The sequence below is a fragment of the Oreochromis aureus genome, linkage group 14, assembly GCF_013358895.1.
Source record: "Oreochromis aureus strain Israel breed Guangdong linkage group 14, ZZ_aureus, whole genome shotgun sequence".
Taxonomy (NCBI): Eukaryota; Metazoa; Chordata; class Actinopteri; order Cichliformes; family Cichlidae; genus Oreochromis; species Oreochromis aureus.
Window position 1 is genome coordinate 14,587,818 of NC_052955.1, and position 18,139 is coordinate 14,605,956.

Consider the following 18,139-nt stretch of genomic DNA (forward strand, 5'->3'; position numbering starts at 1 on the left):
CACGACCACTCACTCCTGCAAGTTATTACTGCCTCAGCCAGCTGCGAACGCCTACTTCCAAAATACACGTAATGTTGCTAACCACAGAAAACACCCTTACTATTTAAATAGTTAATACTGACCTGAATGATTCAGTAAGGGGAAAAATTATGAAAACACATCGCGTTAATATGTGCATATTTCTTTAATTTGTTAGCTACCTATTTAAATCACATGCTGCCGGCTAGTAAAAACAGTAAAGACACCCGTAGTTCTTCAGGTCGTCCTGCCCTAGCGGCTAACGGAGACGTTAGCTAATGAGGTGAGCTCAGTGCCCCTGGAAGCGCGGCTGTCGCTACATTTCAGGAAGAAGAAGAAGAAAAAAGAAAAACTCTGTTTTTTGCCTTTTGATTGGTTGACAGGTTATCTGTGGCGTCCAGTAGTTATCACGGGCAGCTTAGGTACGTCCAATCAGAGGCTCCGGGGGCGGGACATCCTTTTGTTAAAATCGATATATCCCAAATTTAACCGCTGTGAATGTGTGTTGGTGTATTGTGTATCTTTTAAGTGTTTTCTTTGCCAGACACTGTCTGAGATCATGTTAGTCATCTCTTAGCTTTAGCCGTACCCATCGTCCACTCAGCTTTCTACAAGAAAACCACTGAAGTCCGCGGATGACAATAGGCAGCCAAGTTAGCTAAGCTAACCACCGAGCCTGAAGCATGCCGAATTTTTGCGCGGCCCCGAACTGTACGCGGAAAAGCACGCAATCTGATTTGGCATTTTTTCGGTTTCCACGGGACCCGGAGAGGTGAGTCTGCAAATATGACAGTACCCTACGAGCTTTAGTATTCAGAAGAGTCTGGAAGACCATGTGTAGTGTCCTAAAGTTGTACTGAAATGAGTGAGAAATCATAACACCAGCAACCAATCCGTAAAGACCACAAACAAGGCGCGATAAATATTTTCTTGTTAATTTTCCAGTTATTGGGCTGTGTTTAATCACTAGCTTTTAACTGAACTTAAAGTGTTTAGATTATGTATATATAGATTCTATGGCAGACCGAGTTTAGAGCTAACTTTCTGTTATGTAATCTAAGACGTGTAAACTAGGTCCTGACAATGGGAATGTAGGTATAATGTTGTTTCTGCTATGGTCTGCATCTCCTTTTCTAGACAAACATTCAAAATGTAGCAAAAGCAAATTATTTCTTAACTCACATTTTCAGTTTTATTTTGATTATGTTGTTGTTATTCCATTTTAATAACAAGTCATTTGAATTAATAAGTTGTCTGTAATGATAGGTTTGAGAGGTGCTGCTTCAAATATTAAGTTCTGAATTTAGTAAAAGTGCTAGAGTAATGCATTTGGAGTACCTGATTTGTAGTGGAAATAGAAATGCTTTATTGCACTTTTATTGATGTATTGCAAAGGAAACTGGTAGGATATATTGCTGTTTCAGTAGTTTTTCTTTCTTCTCAGCTCTCATATGGACAGTTGCCGTCTCAATCCATTTCTGTATCTTAGAATGTCAAATGAAACCTGTGCCACATTTTCTTATAGATGCAGAATCTGGGTAGAGAACTGTCGCAGGGCCGATCTAGAGGCAAAAACATCAGACCAGTTGAATAAGCACTACAGACTATGTGCTAAGCACTTTGACCCGGCTATGGTGTGCAAAACGGTGAGTATTTCGTGAGCTCTGCCTGCCTTCTCTGGCAGTATGTGTACATTTATTTCCTCAAATATGTGCATCTTTTAAATGTTGCTTATTTGAATTATGTGAGTTTTTTTTGTTTGTTTGTTTAGTTTTTTTCTATATTTTTCCCAGAGCCCTTATCGGACTGTGCTGAAGGATACGGCAATTCCAACAATATTTGATCTAACAAGCCATTTAAAAAATCCTCACACCAGACATCGCAAGCGGATTAAAGAGCTTGTAAGGAAGATATTTGATAGCTTTTTGGTCACCTTTTTTTTTCTTTTTAAATAAGGTTAATAACTTGACTGTTTTTAGTTTTGGTAAATAACTTCTTTTCTTTTTTAATTGCAGACTGAAGAAGATATACGGAAGATAAAAGAAAGGAGATGTAAGCTATTAAATTACTTTGTTTTTTTTTTTGTTCCAACTAGAGATGGACCGATCCGATATTACGTATCGGTATCGGTCCGATACTGACCTAAATTACTGGATCGGATATCGGCGAAAAATAAAAAATGTAATCCGATCCATTAAATATAAAAAAAAACACCTCACAAAACTTGCAACACTGCATAACTCGGCTCATAACCGTAGCACGTTGCAGCAGTGTGCTCACGTGATAGAGCGGCTGTGTGTATTTGTAGCCTCGCTACCAAACCAGCATTTCATCTCTGAGGAAGTTATCCCAGAGAGAAGTAAAGCAAGTGTGTAAGTTCATCTCTGAATGTTTGTAAAGCATTCCCATGTTAAGCTTAACAACCGATATATGGAGCGACTGCGCCTCTCCCTCCCTCTCCTGCCGCTACTTCAATCGTGAAACTGCTTAACGATCAGCTGATCGGCTTTTCTGTCGGGAGTCCGTCTCTCTTCTTTGTTTTTGGTCCACTTCGCGCCAGAAAGAGGAAACCAGCGGCTGAACAACAGCAGCACCTTTAACCTTGATAAGCTGTTGTTAGAATTTATTTAATATTACTTTCTACACCAGGATCTTTTTCTACGCAGCTGACAGCTGGTAACTGTGCAGGGGCGGATCTAGCAAAATTTAGCCAGGGGGGCCGATAGGGCATGAACAGGGAAAAGGGGGCACAAAGACATACTTTTCTTTCTTATTCTCATTTAAAATGTCTAGCTTTTAATAAATAATTATCTGAATCTTACACCCAAAGTTTTAATCTGATGTAAAATGTATAGAAGTCCATTACTGCATATAGTAACTGTTAAGTCTAATATACCCTAGTAAGCTATAGTACTTTTTCCTTTGGGAAGGTACCGTCTGTGAATTCTGCAATTCTGTTGAAGAAAGATGTTGAATCTATTTAATTATTCTTGAAAAATAATTTGTTTCTGTGCATTTTTTTCACCCTGCATCAAATTAAAGTTGATTACATCGATTAAGCATCATGAGGTGGAGGGTGCGGGTGGTTCCCTTTTTTTTTTTTTTTTTTTTTTTTGGGAGTTTGCAACCCTATTAGTTAGGTTGCTTAATATTTCTGCTAAGTACTCTTTAAAATACCAGAATAGGGAGGATGGAGTAGGTTTAAGTTAGGTCTTAAGTTAGGTAAGGTTTATTAGATTGATCAGTGTTGCTGAACTATGAAATATTTTGGGTGCAGTATATTTTTTACACACAGGTATAACAGAATAGCTTTAGTGTTGTTGTTTATTTAAACTTGAGTATGAACTTATACAAAATGCAGCAAGATATTAAAAAAAACAGTTTTATTGATTAAAAAACACACAATATCGGATTCATATCGGTATCGGCAGATATCCAAATTTATGATATCGGTATCGGACATAAAAAAGTGGTATCGTGCCATCTCTAGTTCCAACTTTATTATCAGTTTTCTTGAAAGATTGTTGTTGTGTCATCTCTCTTCATAGTGGCATCTTCTATTGACCAGATTGCTTCCAAAAAAGATGCAGTAGAAGATAGCACAACAACCAATGAGGATGAACCTCAGCTGTCCACGGAGGAGAAGGCATTTCGGGAATACCTGAGATCTTTGTTTGAAGCCGTGGTCATGTTAGGAAAACAAAGCATACCGTTAATGCCTCTTAAAGCATCAGAAACAGAACTTAAACCCAACAACTTCCAGGCCCTCCTAGATTATCGCATGAACGCTGGAGATGAAGCTTTGAAGAAGCGCTTTGAGGCAACGGCCGTGAACTCTGAATACCTTTCTGTAACCCAGCAAAGTCAGCTCCTGGACGTTTGTGAGAACACGGTGAGGGAGGAGATGCTAATGGAAGTGAGAGAGAGTCGCTTCTTCTCCCTAGTGACAGGCGACCTTGTGGAATTTGCCAACGAGAAGCACCTGCCTCTGTTTTTACGCTTTGTGAACCAGCAGAACGTCCTCCGAGAGGAGTTTTTGGACTTTGTGCCATTTGATGGTGATGAGCCTGCACTGGTCGAGAGACTGGAGGCCCAGCTGACTGATCGCTGGGGGCTCAGCATGGAAGACTGCCGTGGTCAGGCCCATAAGGCCACTGGGATTTCCACCACCAAGATGAAAGCAGTAGCAGTATTACTGATGGAGAAGTATCCCTTGGCATTGCACATGCCTTGCTCCCATATGGCACTGAACGTTCACCTGACCAACAGCCTTCCATTCCCTAATGTCCAGGTGGTCATGGAAACCCTGAGGAGGATTGGTGCTTTCTTTCAGACCCAGTCAACTCAGGATGAGCTCAAGAAAGCCATCTCTACTCACTACCAGAAGAATGAAGAGAAAGGAGCTGCACTAAAACAAGCTTGTAGCCCAGGCTGGACAGAAGAACACAACGTCTTTGATGTGCTGCTGGATATGTTGCCACCATTGCTGCTGTGCATGGACAATATTCGAGACAATGAAGAAGGAAAGTTTGCTGCCTCTGTGGTGGCAGATGGATATTCAATAGCAGAAACTCTTGCAGACTTTGAGATTGTTGTCACCATTGTCATCCTGAAGAATGTCCTTACCTTCACTAGAGCCTTTGGGAGGAATCTCCAAGGGGAAACACTCGATGTGTTTTTTGCTGCCAACAGTCTAACAGCTGTCCTGCATTCACTTAATGAGGTCAACGATAACATAGATGTCTACCATGAATTTTGGTACGAGGAAGCTGTGAGCGTGGCTACCGTGATCGAGATACCCGTCAAAGTTCCGAGGCTGTTTCTACGGAAACAGCGTGCAGCCGATGTGGGTGAAATTCAAGCTGAGCCGTATTTTAAGGAGTATGTTACCATGCCTGTAATCCACGGGATCATGCAGGAGGTGGAGGACATGTTCTCTGAGACTAACCTCAAAGCCCTGAAGTGTCTGTCGCTGGTTCCGGCTGTCATGGGCCAAATGAAGTTCAACACCACTGAGGAGAACTACGCAGATGTTTACCGGAATGACCTCCCCAATCCTGACACGTTACCTGCAGAGCTTCACTGTTGGAGAATCAAGTGGAAGCACAGAGGCAAAGAGGTGCGCCTGCCCACCACCATCCATGAAACCTTGCAGCTCCCAGACGTTAAATTCTTTCCCAATGTGAACTCCTTCCTCAAGGTACTTTCCACCTTGCCGGTGCTGAAGCTAGAGGACAGCAAAAGTGACACGGCAAGTGGAAGGCTCCAGGCTTACCTCGACAGCATGCCTCCTCAGCAATGGAACAAAAGTCTTGCGATGCTTAATGTTAACACTCATGTCAAACATGACCTGGATGTCATGGTGGACAAATACTGCAGACTGTATCCAGAGGATGACACTGAAGTTGACGCAGAGTCCGAGGAAGTAGCCGAGGAAGATGCTGGGATGAAATGATGTGATGCAGTGAGCTGAACAGAACAGTCTGAATTGATTGCATAATTTTCGGGGGTGTAAAAACATGTGGATACAAGTACTAGTAAATTTTAATGGAGATGTAAATTAGCGCTTGACATTCATCTCTGAAGTTAAGCTGTTATTGTATTTGGTCAAATGAATAAATGGTGTATTTAAATACACCACACACTTAATCTTGCATTGTAAACAAATTCACAAATTTGTCTGGAACAAAATGAATACTCATTATTCCTTGTGAACTTTTTGAAAATTGTAAATCAAAAAAAGATCTGTAAACATTCAAATTCTGTGTCAACTTGTGTTATTAGACAAGAGTCTTCTGTAAATTTTTATATATTTTTTTTTATCTTAAAGTAGATCTGTCAAGTACATTTACAGCTCCCTGTTTCTTTCACTGATCTCTGCTAGAGTAGCTCTATATAATTTGCAGTTCAAAACAATCAACTGCAGCCCCTTAGTTCATCCTGTGTCTGAAACATGCCATTTTATCTTAGTCAAAAATCAATGAGCTTCCAGTTGGGAGGGAAAAATGTTTATTTCCCGATCGGTTGCTGCAAAATTGATTGCTAAAGACTTATTTACACAGGCCTAGAGACCAGTCAGTGACATTTTTGCAAATGTTTTAGCTGCTGGCAGATTGCTGCAGTTTCCTGTAGTGTACATGGAGCATCCTAACTTGCCTGCAGTCAGTCACAAACTAACCGTCAAGCTGTAATGTTTGCATACAAGTCAACAACTTTCATGCAAAGTACAGCAAGGAGGGTTTTTTTGTGCAGCACCCTCTTTGCAGCTGCTTTCACCTACTGACGACCAGCAACTGCGTAATAAATACACACTTTTTGCTAGTAACCAGAGGGTTGCCTACTGATCTCTAGGCCTGTGTGACTGAAGTCTTAACAGGGATTAGTCGCTGGCTTCATTGTTTGAAAGTTTGGTCATATCAAAATGAGCATTCTTTTTTTAACATTTAGTTTATGTCATATATGACAGGAAATGGGTCCACTTTTAAGGGCTTTCTATGTTTTGTGCTTGATGGGTTTTACTACTGAGATTAACTGATGGCCTGATTTTTGTTTTCTGTTTGTTTTTTTTTGTTTTTGTATTGTGCTTTTAATTCAAACCACATGATGGAGGCAGATGCCCCTGTTGATTCACAGTGCAGGAAGCAGGAAGAGCAGGAGAGGGAGCAATTCCATCAATATCAGCAGCATCCCTGAATTAATGCTCAGGAAATGTTTTCTACTGTAGAGTGAATTAGAATGTCAATTATTTTGTACAGTTAAGTGCAAATCTGTGGAAAGCTCATCCCTGTACAGGCTAACATGATTTAAATGGTCGTGCATCACTGTTCTGATTGTAATGCAGTTAAATGTTTGCTTCACTGTGCAGATTGATGCAGGGATAGGATAGGAGTCGGCATAAATGGGTTTGTTTGTTGTTGTGATTAGCATTTATGGAAAGATGGTTTCATTTTCACCTCCACGCATTTTATATAAAGTTTGTTTTGCTTAAATAAGACTCTGTAAAGAAGACCAATAAAGCCGCAGGCAGTGACCAAAATATTATTTATTGTTTTCTTAAATATTTCATCATCAGATTTTGTACCTTTAATCATGCCCGCTGCATTCAGTGGGACTTGACTCGATGTGAATTTCGTTTTATTTGTTCTGATTTTCAGCCACGGTTTTTTTTTTTTTTCGGCCATTTCCTAAAAACGGAACAATGGGCTTCTGCGAGGCTTGCATCCACTGTGGGTTTACGTTTGTGACATGGCAGCATTGGGGTTAACCGTGTCTCCTCCCTCTTTGCTGGCCAGACGCTGACGAGCTCAGGTGATAGTTCATCGTGCATACTCAGTGCAGACCCCCGGGCTGTCGAAGCATCACACAAATGTGGGTGGGGTCGCTTTGATGCGCAACCAGACACCAATGTATACACTCCACAGCAAGCCCCCAAAGTGTGAAACTTGAACAAGAGCAAACATCCTGCAGGAGGAGGCAGAGAGGGAGGCGTGTGGGCGCTTCTCCCGTAAGTCTCGGGCAAAGATTAGATCTGCTCATCGGAATTGCATAACGCGAGAGTAATCCTGACTGGACAAAAAACGAAGAGTGTTCGATTCGTGAGTAGGACGTTTATTTACGTGTTTATCCCCGATTTATTTCCTTACCCTTTAGCATCTTTTCTCTGGTCAGCTTCCTAGAATCGAACATTATGGCATGGCCGTGCATTACGCGTGCTTGCTGCATCAATCGCTTTTGGTCCGAGCTGGATAAAGCAGACATCGCGGTGCCTTTGGTTTTCGCCAGATACTCCGACGTGGCCGACGTACCGCATGTGCCCCATCACCCGCAGCCGAAACTGAAGAAGGCCGGTGCCATTGCCATAGAAACCCAGCCCCATCCCGGCGAGCAGGAGGCTGGGAAGGCACCGCCCGCGACGGGTGCCGCAGCGGGCAAAGATGGCTCTACTGCGTCCGTCATGCGCCAAGACTTCAAGGCGTGGAGAGTGCGCCCCGAGGCCAGCTGCAAGCCCAGAAACGAGTACCAGCCATCGCCGGCCCCTTTCAACAACGAAACTCAGTATCAGAAGGATTACAAGCCCTGGCCTATACCGAAGAAGCATGACCACCCATGGATCCCCAAATCGAGCCCCACCGCCGGCGGTCCGGAAAGGAGCGCAGGAAGCGGTAAGTTGGAGCAGGTGGCCGCTGAGGCCGAGAGCGGGGTGGAGAAGAGCGAGATTGAGGAGAAGACGCAGGAGAAGGAGTCACAGGAGGTGGTCAAGAGAAGCGTGAAGAGGGAAAAGTCATCGGAGAGGAAAACAGGTGAGAAGACGGAGGGACAGGTGGCTGCAGATGTGAGCGCGGAGCAGAGGAAAGGCAGAGCGGCTGCAGACGCTCTGAACAGGCAGATAAAGGAGGTTATGTCGACTTCTAGCAGCTACAGGTAAGAGTGTAAGACTGTGACAATGCGCTGTTCGAGGTAACACTTTTTATTCTACACTCTATTACATGTTTGATTTTCTGTAACTGTTACTGTGCACCAGTGGCGGTCCTAGCCTGTTTGGCGCCCTGGGCGAACACTCCCTCTGGCGCCCCCACACACACACACACACACAAAACATGTTAAGGATTGTACATTAACATAAAACTGTTGTCCACACACACATATGAAGAGAGAGAGAGTATGCATAGTATGCAAACGGCTACCAAACAGCCATCATAATTAGTCATACAATGAGAACAGGACAAATCAACAATTGACAATGACTAATTAATATTAAAATCTGTAACATAATGTATTGTTTGGAGTTTAGTCTGTTACTGTTACTATTTTACCATTTCTTCTTGGGGCAACTGTAACCCACATTATTTCCTTAGGGATTAATAAAGTATTCTGATTCTGATTGTTTCAGGATGACCTGCCATTATCCAATGACACATCTGTTTACCTGTATCATTTGTTCGTTTCTTCTCCTCTTCTTTTCTCTTTTTTCTAAACTGAGCACCTGATGGCTTTGAACTTTTCTTGTCCATCTTCCATTGGTTTTAATTTTGCACTCCAGTATGAACACCCATCCCTCAACCAGAGGATCACCACAACATAACCTAATAGACCTACACCTTAGTTCACAGATTAACTTTGTCTAAGGTGTATTTCTGGGATTTCACACAACCCAGGATTCAAATCATGAATACATAATGGGCTTGGATTTACAACATTATGAATGAAATGTGCTCTATTTGGAAGCAGCAGGTCCCCTCCCTTTCGACGGGTTATGTGTGAGACTTTAAATCATCAAACTGTAAATTATAAATTTTAAATTGTTATTGATCCCTTTACCCCGAGTCCTAAAGTGTATATTTATTTTCTTACTCTACTATATTTATTGTTCGTTTATTTGCACTACTGTAACTGGAGCCTCGTCGTCTCGTCTCTCTATATACTGGACTGTATGTAGCGGAGATGACAATAAAGTTTACTTTGACTTCAGCAGCGCAGGGCGTACCCGGGCTCTCGCGCTCAGTTTTCGTGTATAGAATTTCGAAAAAACATCGGTTACAAATTATAAGTCTGTATCATAATGTCTGCTGTTTTCGTGTTTGTTGTTTTGTTTTTATTTTGTTTTATTTTGCGAGTTGGTTATTAGATGCTGCTCCAGCCAGCCAGAGAATCCCCATGCCCCGCCCTCTCCTCCCTGTGCCGCAAGCAGCAGGCGCACCTCATAAGCGGAGGGCGCCCTTACTCCCAGCAAATGGGCGATAGAAAACCGATCGGTGCCTATGACATTCCCAATATCGCTGGCTGCTGTCGGGGCAGCATGAGTACGAGCATTTTTTTTTTTTTTTTTTTTTTTTGCCGATGCCCGTGATGCCGCTCCCCATCACGATGCCACCCCGGGCAACCGCCCGTGTCGCCCGTATCTAAAACCGCTACTGCTGTGCACTCTGTAGCAGCAGAGGCTGTTAGCAGGAATATACACAGCATCCCTGAAAGTACTTCAGCTGTCACGCAAAAATCACTAGAGGATTTTTTGGTAGGCTATTGAAAGGGTCTCTTGTTGCAATCTCCAGTGATATCAGATGTAAACTGACACTTCTACAGATAAAGGTTCCAGTATTGATTTTTTTTTTCTGCTTCAGCCTTCCTGGGAGTACTACCAAATCAATGCCATGGGCCATGAATGAGTAAAACCACTAAAAGGATCTGAATGTAATCATGTGCGCCTTAACAGGGTTTTTTCTGCTCAGGCTTCCTCCAAGTTTGAGTAGGCGAGGCATGCAAGTTGAGAAGACATGCTTCACAGAAATTTCATGGAGAAAAGCTCATTACAGATCAAAACTGAATTAGTCTACTTCACTGTGTTTTGCAGGCAGTGAAGTAGAAACAGTTTGGATCAGAGAATTTTAAAATGTGAAACCAATGAAGGAGTAAACCATGTATACAGGCGTAAACAAGAGTTTCTCTAACCCAGAACACACACTCACTGGCCAGTTTGTTAAGTACACCTGTTCAACTGTTCATCAACACAAATATCAAGTCAGCCAATCACGTGGCTGCCAGAATGATAAATTTAATGAGCTTGAGTTTTTCATAGCCTCCATTAAAATTGGACAATAAATGCTGGAAAAACGGTGCCCACTCCAGGCCTCAATTTCTGCTGCAACATTCGGAGGGTAGGCTCAGAATTTGGCATTAGCAACATAAAAACATGGATCCATCCTGCCTTCTGGGCCCCTTACCAAGTGAGTACTGTTGCTGACCACGTCTGTCTCTCTATGACCACTTTGTACCCATCCTGTGATGGCTGCTTCCAGCAGGATAATGTCACAAAACTCAGATTATCTTGAACTGTGTTTTTTTTTTTTTTTTTTTTTTTTTTTTTTAAATATGACAATGAGTTTATTGTACTCACATGTGCTCCACAGTCACCAGACCTCAATCTAATAGATCTAATAAAGCTCCTCTGGGATGTGGTGTAATGGGAGATTTGCATCATGGACGTGCAGCTGACAAATCTGCAGCAACTGGTTGATACTATCACTAAGATCTCTGAGGAATAATTTCACCTTATTGAATTTATGCCACAGTGAATTAGGACACTTCTGAAAGCAAAAGGGGGTCCAACTGGGTACTATCAAGGTGTACCTAATAAAGTGACTAGTGAGTGTATGCATAAATGATCTTTCTGAATGGCTGAGTGGAAACCTGAAGCTTCCATTTGTGCAGTGAATAAAACACAGTTACACATTGCAATAAAAGCTTCCATTTATTAAAAAAACAAACAAAAACTATTTTCAGGGGCATAATAACAACAACAATAACAATAATAATAATAATAATAATCTGAATCTGAATTAGAATTCCTAATTAATTTCCTGCTGTGTAATAGAAAACATGTGTAAGCTGTGTCTCACGAGTCCACTTCCTGTCCACGTGTACCTGAAAAGAAAGCACGTGTTGCCCCTTCCTGGTCTTGCAGAGCGTGGACAATAAATCTGAAGGTCAAATTTTGATTTGACTGCTAAAAATAAACTGACAGTCCTGCAGAACCTGCAGCTGAGCTGTAATCAACATGAATACAGTGTGCATGTCTAATGGTTGGTACATGAGCGTCTGCATAAAAGTGAGGATAGCCTCTAGTGGTGATGTCAAATTATCCTAGGCCTCTATGCCAAGGATAATCTGTACCTTGCAAACCTTTCATAGAAAGCTTTTTATTATCATTATTATTATTATTATTATCATTATTATCATTATTTGTAAACCTTCTGTCTTTTCAGCATAATCAGTGGCCGCTCTTCTCTCAATTCAATGCTTAATTTTGGCTAGCCATTAATTTTAATGTTGTATGACGAGCACCGCAGCTGTGTTCAGTTTTAATAACTGATTCATTGATCAGTTTTCAATTTATTTTAGAGTCAGTTGATTTAATGACTATGATTTTTTACTTTTTCTTAAATATTCAATAATAAAAAAAACATCTAAATCTTGTTTCCACTGTTCTTAGGACTGAATTCAAGGCATATAAGGATGTGAAGCCAGTGAAGCCCATCAAAGCTCCATCCCAGTATAAACCCCCTGGGGAGGAGACCAGTCTGGAAACCAGCTATAGTGCCACATTCAAGGGGGAGCAGGTGAAGGCTCACCCAATGGACAACAAGCTGCTGGAGCGCAGGAGGATACGCAGCCTGTACAGTGAACCCAGCAAGGAGCCTGCCAAGGTGAGATGACGTCCACGCACGGATCTGCAGAAACTATACCTCTCCATCTCCATTTTGACTTCTTGTAATTGCACACATATCAAACCTAAATTAACCCGGCTGTATGCTAGAGTTTGTATTTCCTGATTTGAGTTCTTACTCACTGAAACCCATAAGTGTTATCTCGTTATACACAATATACAAGCAGTGCCTAATAACACGTGGTCTAATTTACCATAAACGCAAACTAGAACAGCTTTATGTCTCAATATTCTTATTTAATTACATGATGTGCATTTGTCATTGCTACATGATTCTGCTACACTACGCTCGACTAATCAGCATACATACTGTGTATTTAGCAAGCTGCATATACTAATGAATAGTAAAATGGCCACTGCATCAATTTCAGAAGCTAAAGTAACATTCCATCATTAGATTATGGTAATATGACGTAATCCCTTCATTTGAAGATATTTCCCACATACAGTAAGATCTTTTTGCATGTAATGGGTTTGAATTGGTTAGTCATGTGTCTACAGTGGTGTGTTCATGTGGCCACTCCTTCTCTCATTCTTGTAGGACTTCTCAGAGACTGAGAGCAGCTCTGTTCTAAATCTGCTGTAGTCAGGTGTGTTCTCTGTTTCTTCTAGAAGGCATGGAGGCTGACCTCAAGGTTGATAAGGCCAAAACATGCATATTGTCACACACACACACACACACACACACACACACACACACACACACACACACACACACACACACACACACAGTATGCGTCTTGGCTAGTGTGAGCCTCAGTCACATTTATCACCCAGCTGCCAGATGCAGTCCTCCCAAAGTTATTTGTTCACTGTTTGCCCACCTCTCAGCCTGCACCAGCCACTACCTTTTGTGGAGATTTGTAGTTTTAACGGTTCATCATGGGGTTAGGAAAGAAAAAAAAAACATTAAAAAAGGATGGGATTGGAGGAAACAATGAAGCAGAGATGCTATCAACATGTATCAGATAAGAATCAAAACATTTGTTGCAGCAGTGGACCTAAAAACCGTTGTTCGAGGCTCCTTTTTGTTAGTAAAAGCTACACTGGGCAAGCTGCCACTTTTCTTTTTTCTTCATGCAGTGGCTGACCATGAATTGGCGTACAGATTATGAAGAGGAATACTAGGAATATGGCAGTGCATTTTTGATATCCTTTGTGCCTCTGTCTGATTTATGTAGCAGCAGTGTGCAGGTCAGTGTGACACAGCCACGTGGATCTAATTGTATTCTTTGGAACCCACGTCATCAACAATAAGAAGCAAAAAATATTTAAAGTGTTAAATCTAATCTGGACTTTGTTCTGAAAATGTCTGGCAAACCTGATGGAGTGCAGTGCATTTATTTATTTATTTTACACTGGTGCCATGGTAACATAGTCTTCCTAATCCCACACTGACCGTCTCTGGCAACAAAATTTATTAACAAGGTTTGCCATGGCGACGCCTCACTTACTTTACACGACCGCCGTTTTACTCTGAGAAATAGAGCTCTCCACATTTTTTTTAATAGTCAGAAATAACCTTTCACTGCCATCTCTTACAATATTGTTTGTAAGGTTTATTTATTCAGCAAAAGTTGAGCATGATTTGCAACTTTGTCGCTGGATGCTGATGCTCATTTATAAAAGCTGGGAGCCCCTCCATCCCTCTGTTATCGCTAAGGCAACTCCAGCTCAAGAGCAGAAATGAGCTAAGCGCCTGGCTTGAGGCCACGTTTATCTCTGCACCCACTTTTCCCCACTCAATCTTTTGATCTGAACAAATCTCACCGATGCAGGCCTGCTTGTCAAGCCTCCACCAGTATTAGTAGTTGAACCAAATTACTTCATTTTATAAAACATAATACTAACATCATATAGTAATATAAACTAAATACCATGTATGCTTTATATTCCTTAAAAATTCATTAAATAAGCAACTGCACGAACCACTTTTTAGAGAAGGAAAGGCACAAACACACTTTTTGTGCTATTTTTTTGGACCTTTATCTTCATTGCACTAACCCAATCATGCAAGTATCATGTATAGCATATGGTGTCATTTGCCTGAAATTATCTTGAGTAGCAAGATAAAAGAAGGTTTGTATTGCATGATAAAATAGGACTTGATTCATAATCTATCAGTGAGCCTACAGTAAGTAAAGATGTAAATGGTTAGCTTAACATTTTGGGAAGTATGCTTATTTGTTTTTTTGCTTGGAGTTAAGAAAATCTGTTACAAAAAAGAAAAACACAGCCAGCAGTTAATTATCTTAACTGCTGGCTTAATTATCTTAGCTTTGCACAAAGGTTCTCAAAATGTGGTCCGCGAGTCAGTGCCATTCCATGGTAACACAGTATGTGGAAAGAATACATGAATGTACAATACATTTAATTTATATGCAAGTCACACTTTAAATTTCCAAGAAAGTGTATCGCTTCAGTTTCACCTCTGCTGTTCTAGCAGTCATAGCGGTCTAAACCTTACTGTCATTAGCTGTTAGTTTGTCACAGCCCACGTGGTGATGGTGCTGTTGGTTGGTTTCATTATGTCACCCCCGCTGGTTAAACGTGAAAAACTAAACTAAATAAAATGTAGAATCCTAGAATATTCCCACAGTGTCAACGACATGCCTGATCATCAGCATCAGAATTCCCTTCTAAGCTGAGATCTGCAACTTGTTATTTCAACATGTTAAAATGGCAGTTTTGCATTGGGGCTAAAGTCTGCACCATCCTGCAGTTAGAAAGTCTGGCTATAAGGCATTTGAACAAATGTGATTGGCTCAGTTTGTTGGCTTTGCACCACCTGTAATGGGCTGAGAGAGGTGGAGTAGCCACACTCCTGATCAACCCTAACCCCATTGTCATTGAATGCACCATTCACAGTTAGTATCTGTGGTACATGATGCTGTAAAACATGTTACAGAGCGAGTCATTTTTAAACATTCATTGACTCTTAAACTTCAGAAGTCTGCAGTAAGTTTAAGTAAATGGAACTGGATGCTTCTGGATATTTACATATGTGGTTAGGAGCCGGTCAAGCTCAGCAGGAAGGCAGAGAAAAAATCTGTGATCAGAAGATAACCAGGTTATTTATTTTATTAGGAATCTGCTGTAGTCACATATTTATCAATTATTTTATTAAACTGACAGCAGTTTGTGCTGCTGAATTTTCAACATGATTTCATATTGCATATTTAAGTTGTTGTATTCGATTGTGTCTAAAGAGGAAAACAATAAGGCCAGGTGTTTATCCAGAATTTGTGCTTAGCTGAGCTAAGGTAATTGGCTATTGGCTTTAGATTTAAAGCCAATAGCCAATAGATTTATTTAAATGATGATGTTGTCATCCTCCAAGCAAGAAAACAAAATAAATTCCATTTCCCAAAGTATTAATCAGTTTCTCTGACATCAGTTTAATCTCTTCTCGCATCTCTTCTCTCTTTCAGGTGGATAAACCAGTTTCCCGCACCAAACCAAAAAAGTCATCATCAACACCAACAACAACAGGGAGGATGCAGAAAAAAGCTAAAGAGAAGCAGATTTCTAGTTCCCAGTCAGCCAAGAAGAAACCTTCTTTGGGCGCCTCAGAACCCAAACCAGGCGGAGCCGTCACAAAGAAGAGCAAAGAGATCAGCAACAGACTGGCAGAGGCGGGCAAACAGTAAAACAAGCTAACGTGGTCACATGAGGCGAATCACTTCCCCTTGGTTTTTTTCCTTACCTGTTGTTTTTGCTGTCCGGTCATATATAGTTCACCTTTGAATGGGCACCGATGTTGAGCTTTTAGAATAATGCAAATAATTTCACGGCAAACTATGCGTGTGTGAATGTGTGAAAAGTACGTGAATGTATTCTGGCGCACAGAACTGCTTTCTATTATCGAGCACATAATTTTGCACATTGTTTCTATGAGTTCTGTTTCGACAGCAAACCTTAAAAAGGAGCCATCGGTACACATGTAGTGTGTGTATGAAAGGGAATTTTTACCTTTGTCTGAATGGATGATGAACTCAGTGTTAAAATGATTGTAAACAAAAAGAAAAAGGTCAAAGAGAGGCTTTTTTTTTGTTTTTCTGTATCACATGAAGGGATTTTTGTGAAAAGTGCATAATCTGTTTCACAGTGAATTACAGTGCCTCTGCTGTATGGTCCTGGTTTTCATTTCATTGTTCTGGATGATATCTGCTGAGATAGAAAGTGAACTGTAATATAATTACTACAGCTTGCATGCAAGACCCTGTTTTCGGTTGATTAGCTGACTGTCTGTCACAGTCACATCCTAGCTTGTAAATTGAGCTTTCAAAGATAAATGTATAGGGTTAAATCCTTCTCAAACATAATGCATGAGTAGAAATAGATTCTGATCACACCAAAAAGGTACATACAGTGAGTAAAATCATAGTCTAGTGGCTATTAAAGCTGTAAAATAAACACACCAGCAATATGGTTTCACCCACAAGCAATCTAAATGGAGATCCACTCCCTTGATTTAATAAGAAAACCATAGTTTTCACGATGACTCAGTACTTTGTGGCATTGTACTCCACCCTCCCCTCTGAGCTGTGACGCTGTAGTTGTGCTAAATAATTAAAAAAAAAAAGAAGAAAAGACACATAGGCCTAAAAAAAAAAGAGAGACAGAACTAGTTAGATTTGCTCAACATTTTTCACTCTGAATGCGCTGATGTGTCGAAGGACAAGGAATGGGCCAGGACTCTTTAAACTGCTGCTGTCTGAAAATCTAAAACTCGCATGAGTTCTTCGTGACATGAGGTGTTCTACCTCAAAAAGTCATCACAGCCCAGCCTTCCCTCTCTGGTTGTAAACACAGACGTATACCGTGATACCCTCAGTGGCCGACACGGCCGCAGTGTGTGAGGGCCCAGTCTAGCACTAGCCATCGTGGCTCTGCTTCCAGTTTTAGCTTCTGTGTGTGTGAGTGCGTGAGTGATAAACTGAGTGAAAGTTTTTTTTTTTGTGTGTGTGTTTGACCTCTTCAGCCTGCTGCCTGCTAAGCATCAAGTCTGACCCAACCACTACAAGTGCTGCTATGCACTCCGACACTCTGGTGCTATATCTCTCATCTTATATGCTGTCTGGTTTGGACTGCGCGTGGCGTCAGACCAGAGTGAAGTGATGATATGACATGCGTATGTCATACTGCTGTTGTGATATTGTGCTTGTATTCTCAGCTTGCTTTGAATGAACTGATTAAAGTGATGCAGAATCCTGCGTTGTGACTTGTTGAATTTATTTATCACAAATATCCAGAGTTCAAAGAAAAATGGGCAGACTGTTTCAAACTGATAGGAAGGCAACAGCTCAAAAAACACTTGTTACAACCAAGGTATGCAGAAGAGCATCTCTGAATGCACAACATGTCAAACCTTGAAGCAGATGGGCTACAGCAGCAGAAGATCACATGACTCCTATCATGAAACTGAAGTTGCAGTTCAGAAATTGGACCATAAAACATTGGTATAACGTCTTCTTGTCTGATGAGTTTCAATTTCTGCTCACATTCGGATGGCAGGCTCAGAATTTGGTGCAAACAACATGAAATCATGGATCCATCCTTCCTTGTATCAATGGTTCAGGCTGCTGGTGGTGTAATGGTATGGGGGGTATTTTCTTGGCCCAATTTGGTCTCCTTTAGTAACCAAATGAGCAGCATCTAAACACCAAAGCCCACTCAATTAATGTTGCTGACCAAGTCCATCCCTTTATGACCACAGTGTACCCATCTTCTGGTTGCTTCCAGCAGGATAATGCGGCATGTCACATACCTTAAATCATCTTAAACTGGTTTCTTAAACATGAGGTTCACTGTATTCAAATGGCTTCCACACTCACCAGATCTCAATCCAATAAAGCACCTTTGGGATCTGGTGGAACGGGAGATCAACATCACACATGT

General features: G+C 41.2%; 2 protein-coding genes across 4 annotated transcripts; both read left to right on the top strand.

Moving 5' to 3' along the window:
• Positions 1–9: 9 nt before the first annotated feature.
• On the top strand, positions 10–7,056 carry thap12b (THAP domain containing 12b). The gene is made up of 5 exons (XM_031760088.2): positions 10–790; positions 1,544–1,664; positions 1,812–1,919; positions 2,034–2,070; positions 3,567–7,056. Exons 1-5 carry the CDS (start codon positions 702–704, stop codon positions 5,471–5,473), a joined length of 2,262 nt encoding a protein of 753 aa, XP_031615948.1. The 5' UTR covers positions 10–701; the 3' UTR covers positions 5,474–7,056.
• A 96-nt stretch (positions 7,057–7,152) lies between these two features.
• Positions 7,153–17,446, top strand: map6b (microtubule-associated protein 6b). Of its 3 annotated transcripts, XM_039622299.1 has the most exons (5): positions 7,153–7,613; positions 7,687–8,439; positions 12,005–12,218; positions 12,780–12,828; positions 15,670–15,798. In XM_039622299.1, the coding sequence occupies exons 2-4, from the start codon at positions 7,706–7,708 to the stop codon at positions 12,822–12,824; spliced, it is 993 nt and encodes a 330-aa protein (XP_039478233.1). In that variant the 5' UTR covers positions 7,153–7,613; positions 7,687–7,705; the 3' UTR covers positions 12,825–12,828; positions 15,670–15,798. The 3 variants fall into 3 exon arrangements, with proteins under 3 accessions (XP_039478233.1, XP_031615959.1, XP_039478232.1); XM_031760099.2 differs by lacking the exon at positions 12,780–12,828 and having other exon boundaries at positions 7,160–7,613; positions 15,670–17,446; XM_039622298.1 differs by lacking the exon at positions 12,780–12,828 and having other exon boundaries at positions 7,160–8,439; positions 15,670–17,446.
• Positions 17,447–18,139: the final 693 nt, after the last annotated feature.

What these genes read in the sequence shown, in the direction of transcription:
- thap12b (XM_031760088.2), top strand. Translation starts at nt 702, where the DNA reads ATGCCGAATTTTTGCGCGGCCCCGAACTGTACGCGGAAAAGCACGCAA. An exon ending in TTTCCACGGGACCCGGAGAG is followed by an intron (nt 791 to 1,543) that starts GTGAGTCTGCAA and finishes ATTTTCTTATAG; the next exon opens with ATGCAGAATCTGGGTAGAGA. An exon ending in GCAAGCGGATTAAAGAGCTT is followed by an intron (nt 1,920 to 2,033) that starts GTAAGGAAGATA and finishes TTTTAATTGCAG; the next exon opens with ACTGAAGAAGATATACGGAA.
- map6b (XM_039622298.1), top strand. Translation starts at nt 7,706, where the DNA reads ATGGCATGGCCGTGCATTACGCGTGCTTGCTGCATCAATCGCTTTTGG. An exon ending in TCGACTTCTAGCAGCTACAG is followed by an intron (nt 8,440 to 12,004) that starts GTAAGAGTGTAA and finishes CACTGTTCTTAG; the next exon opens with GACTGAATTCAAGGCATATA. An exon ending in CCAGCAAGGAGCCTGCCAAG is followed by an intron (nt 12,219 to 15,669) that starts GTGAGATGACGT and finishes TCTCTCTTTCAG; the next exon opens with GTGGATAAACCAGTTTCCCG.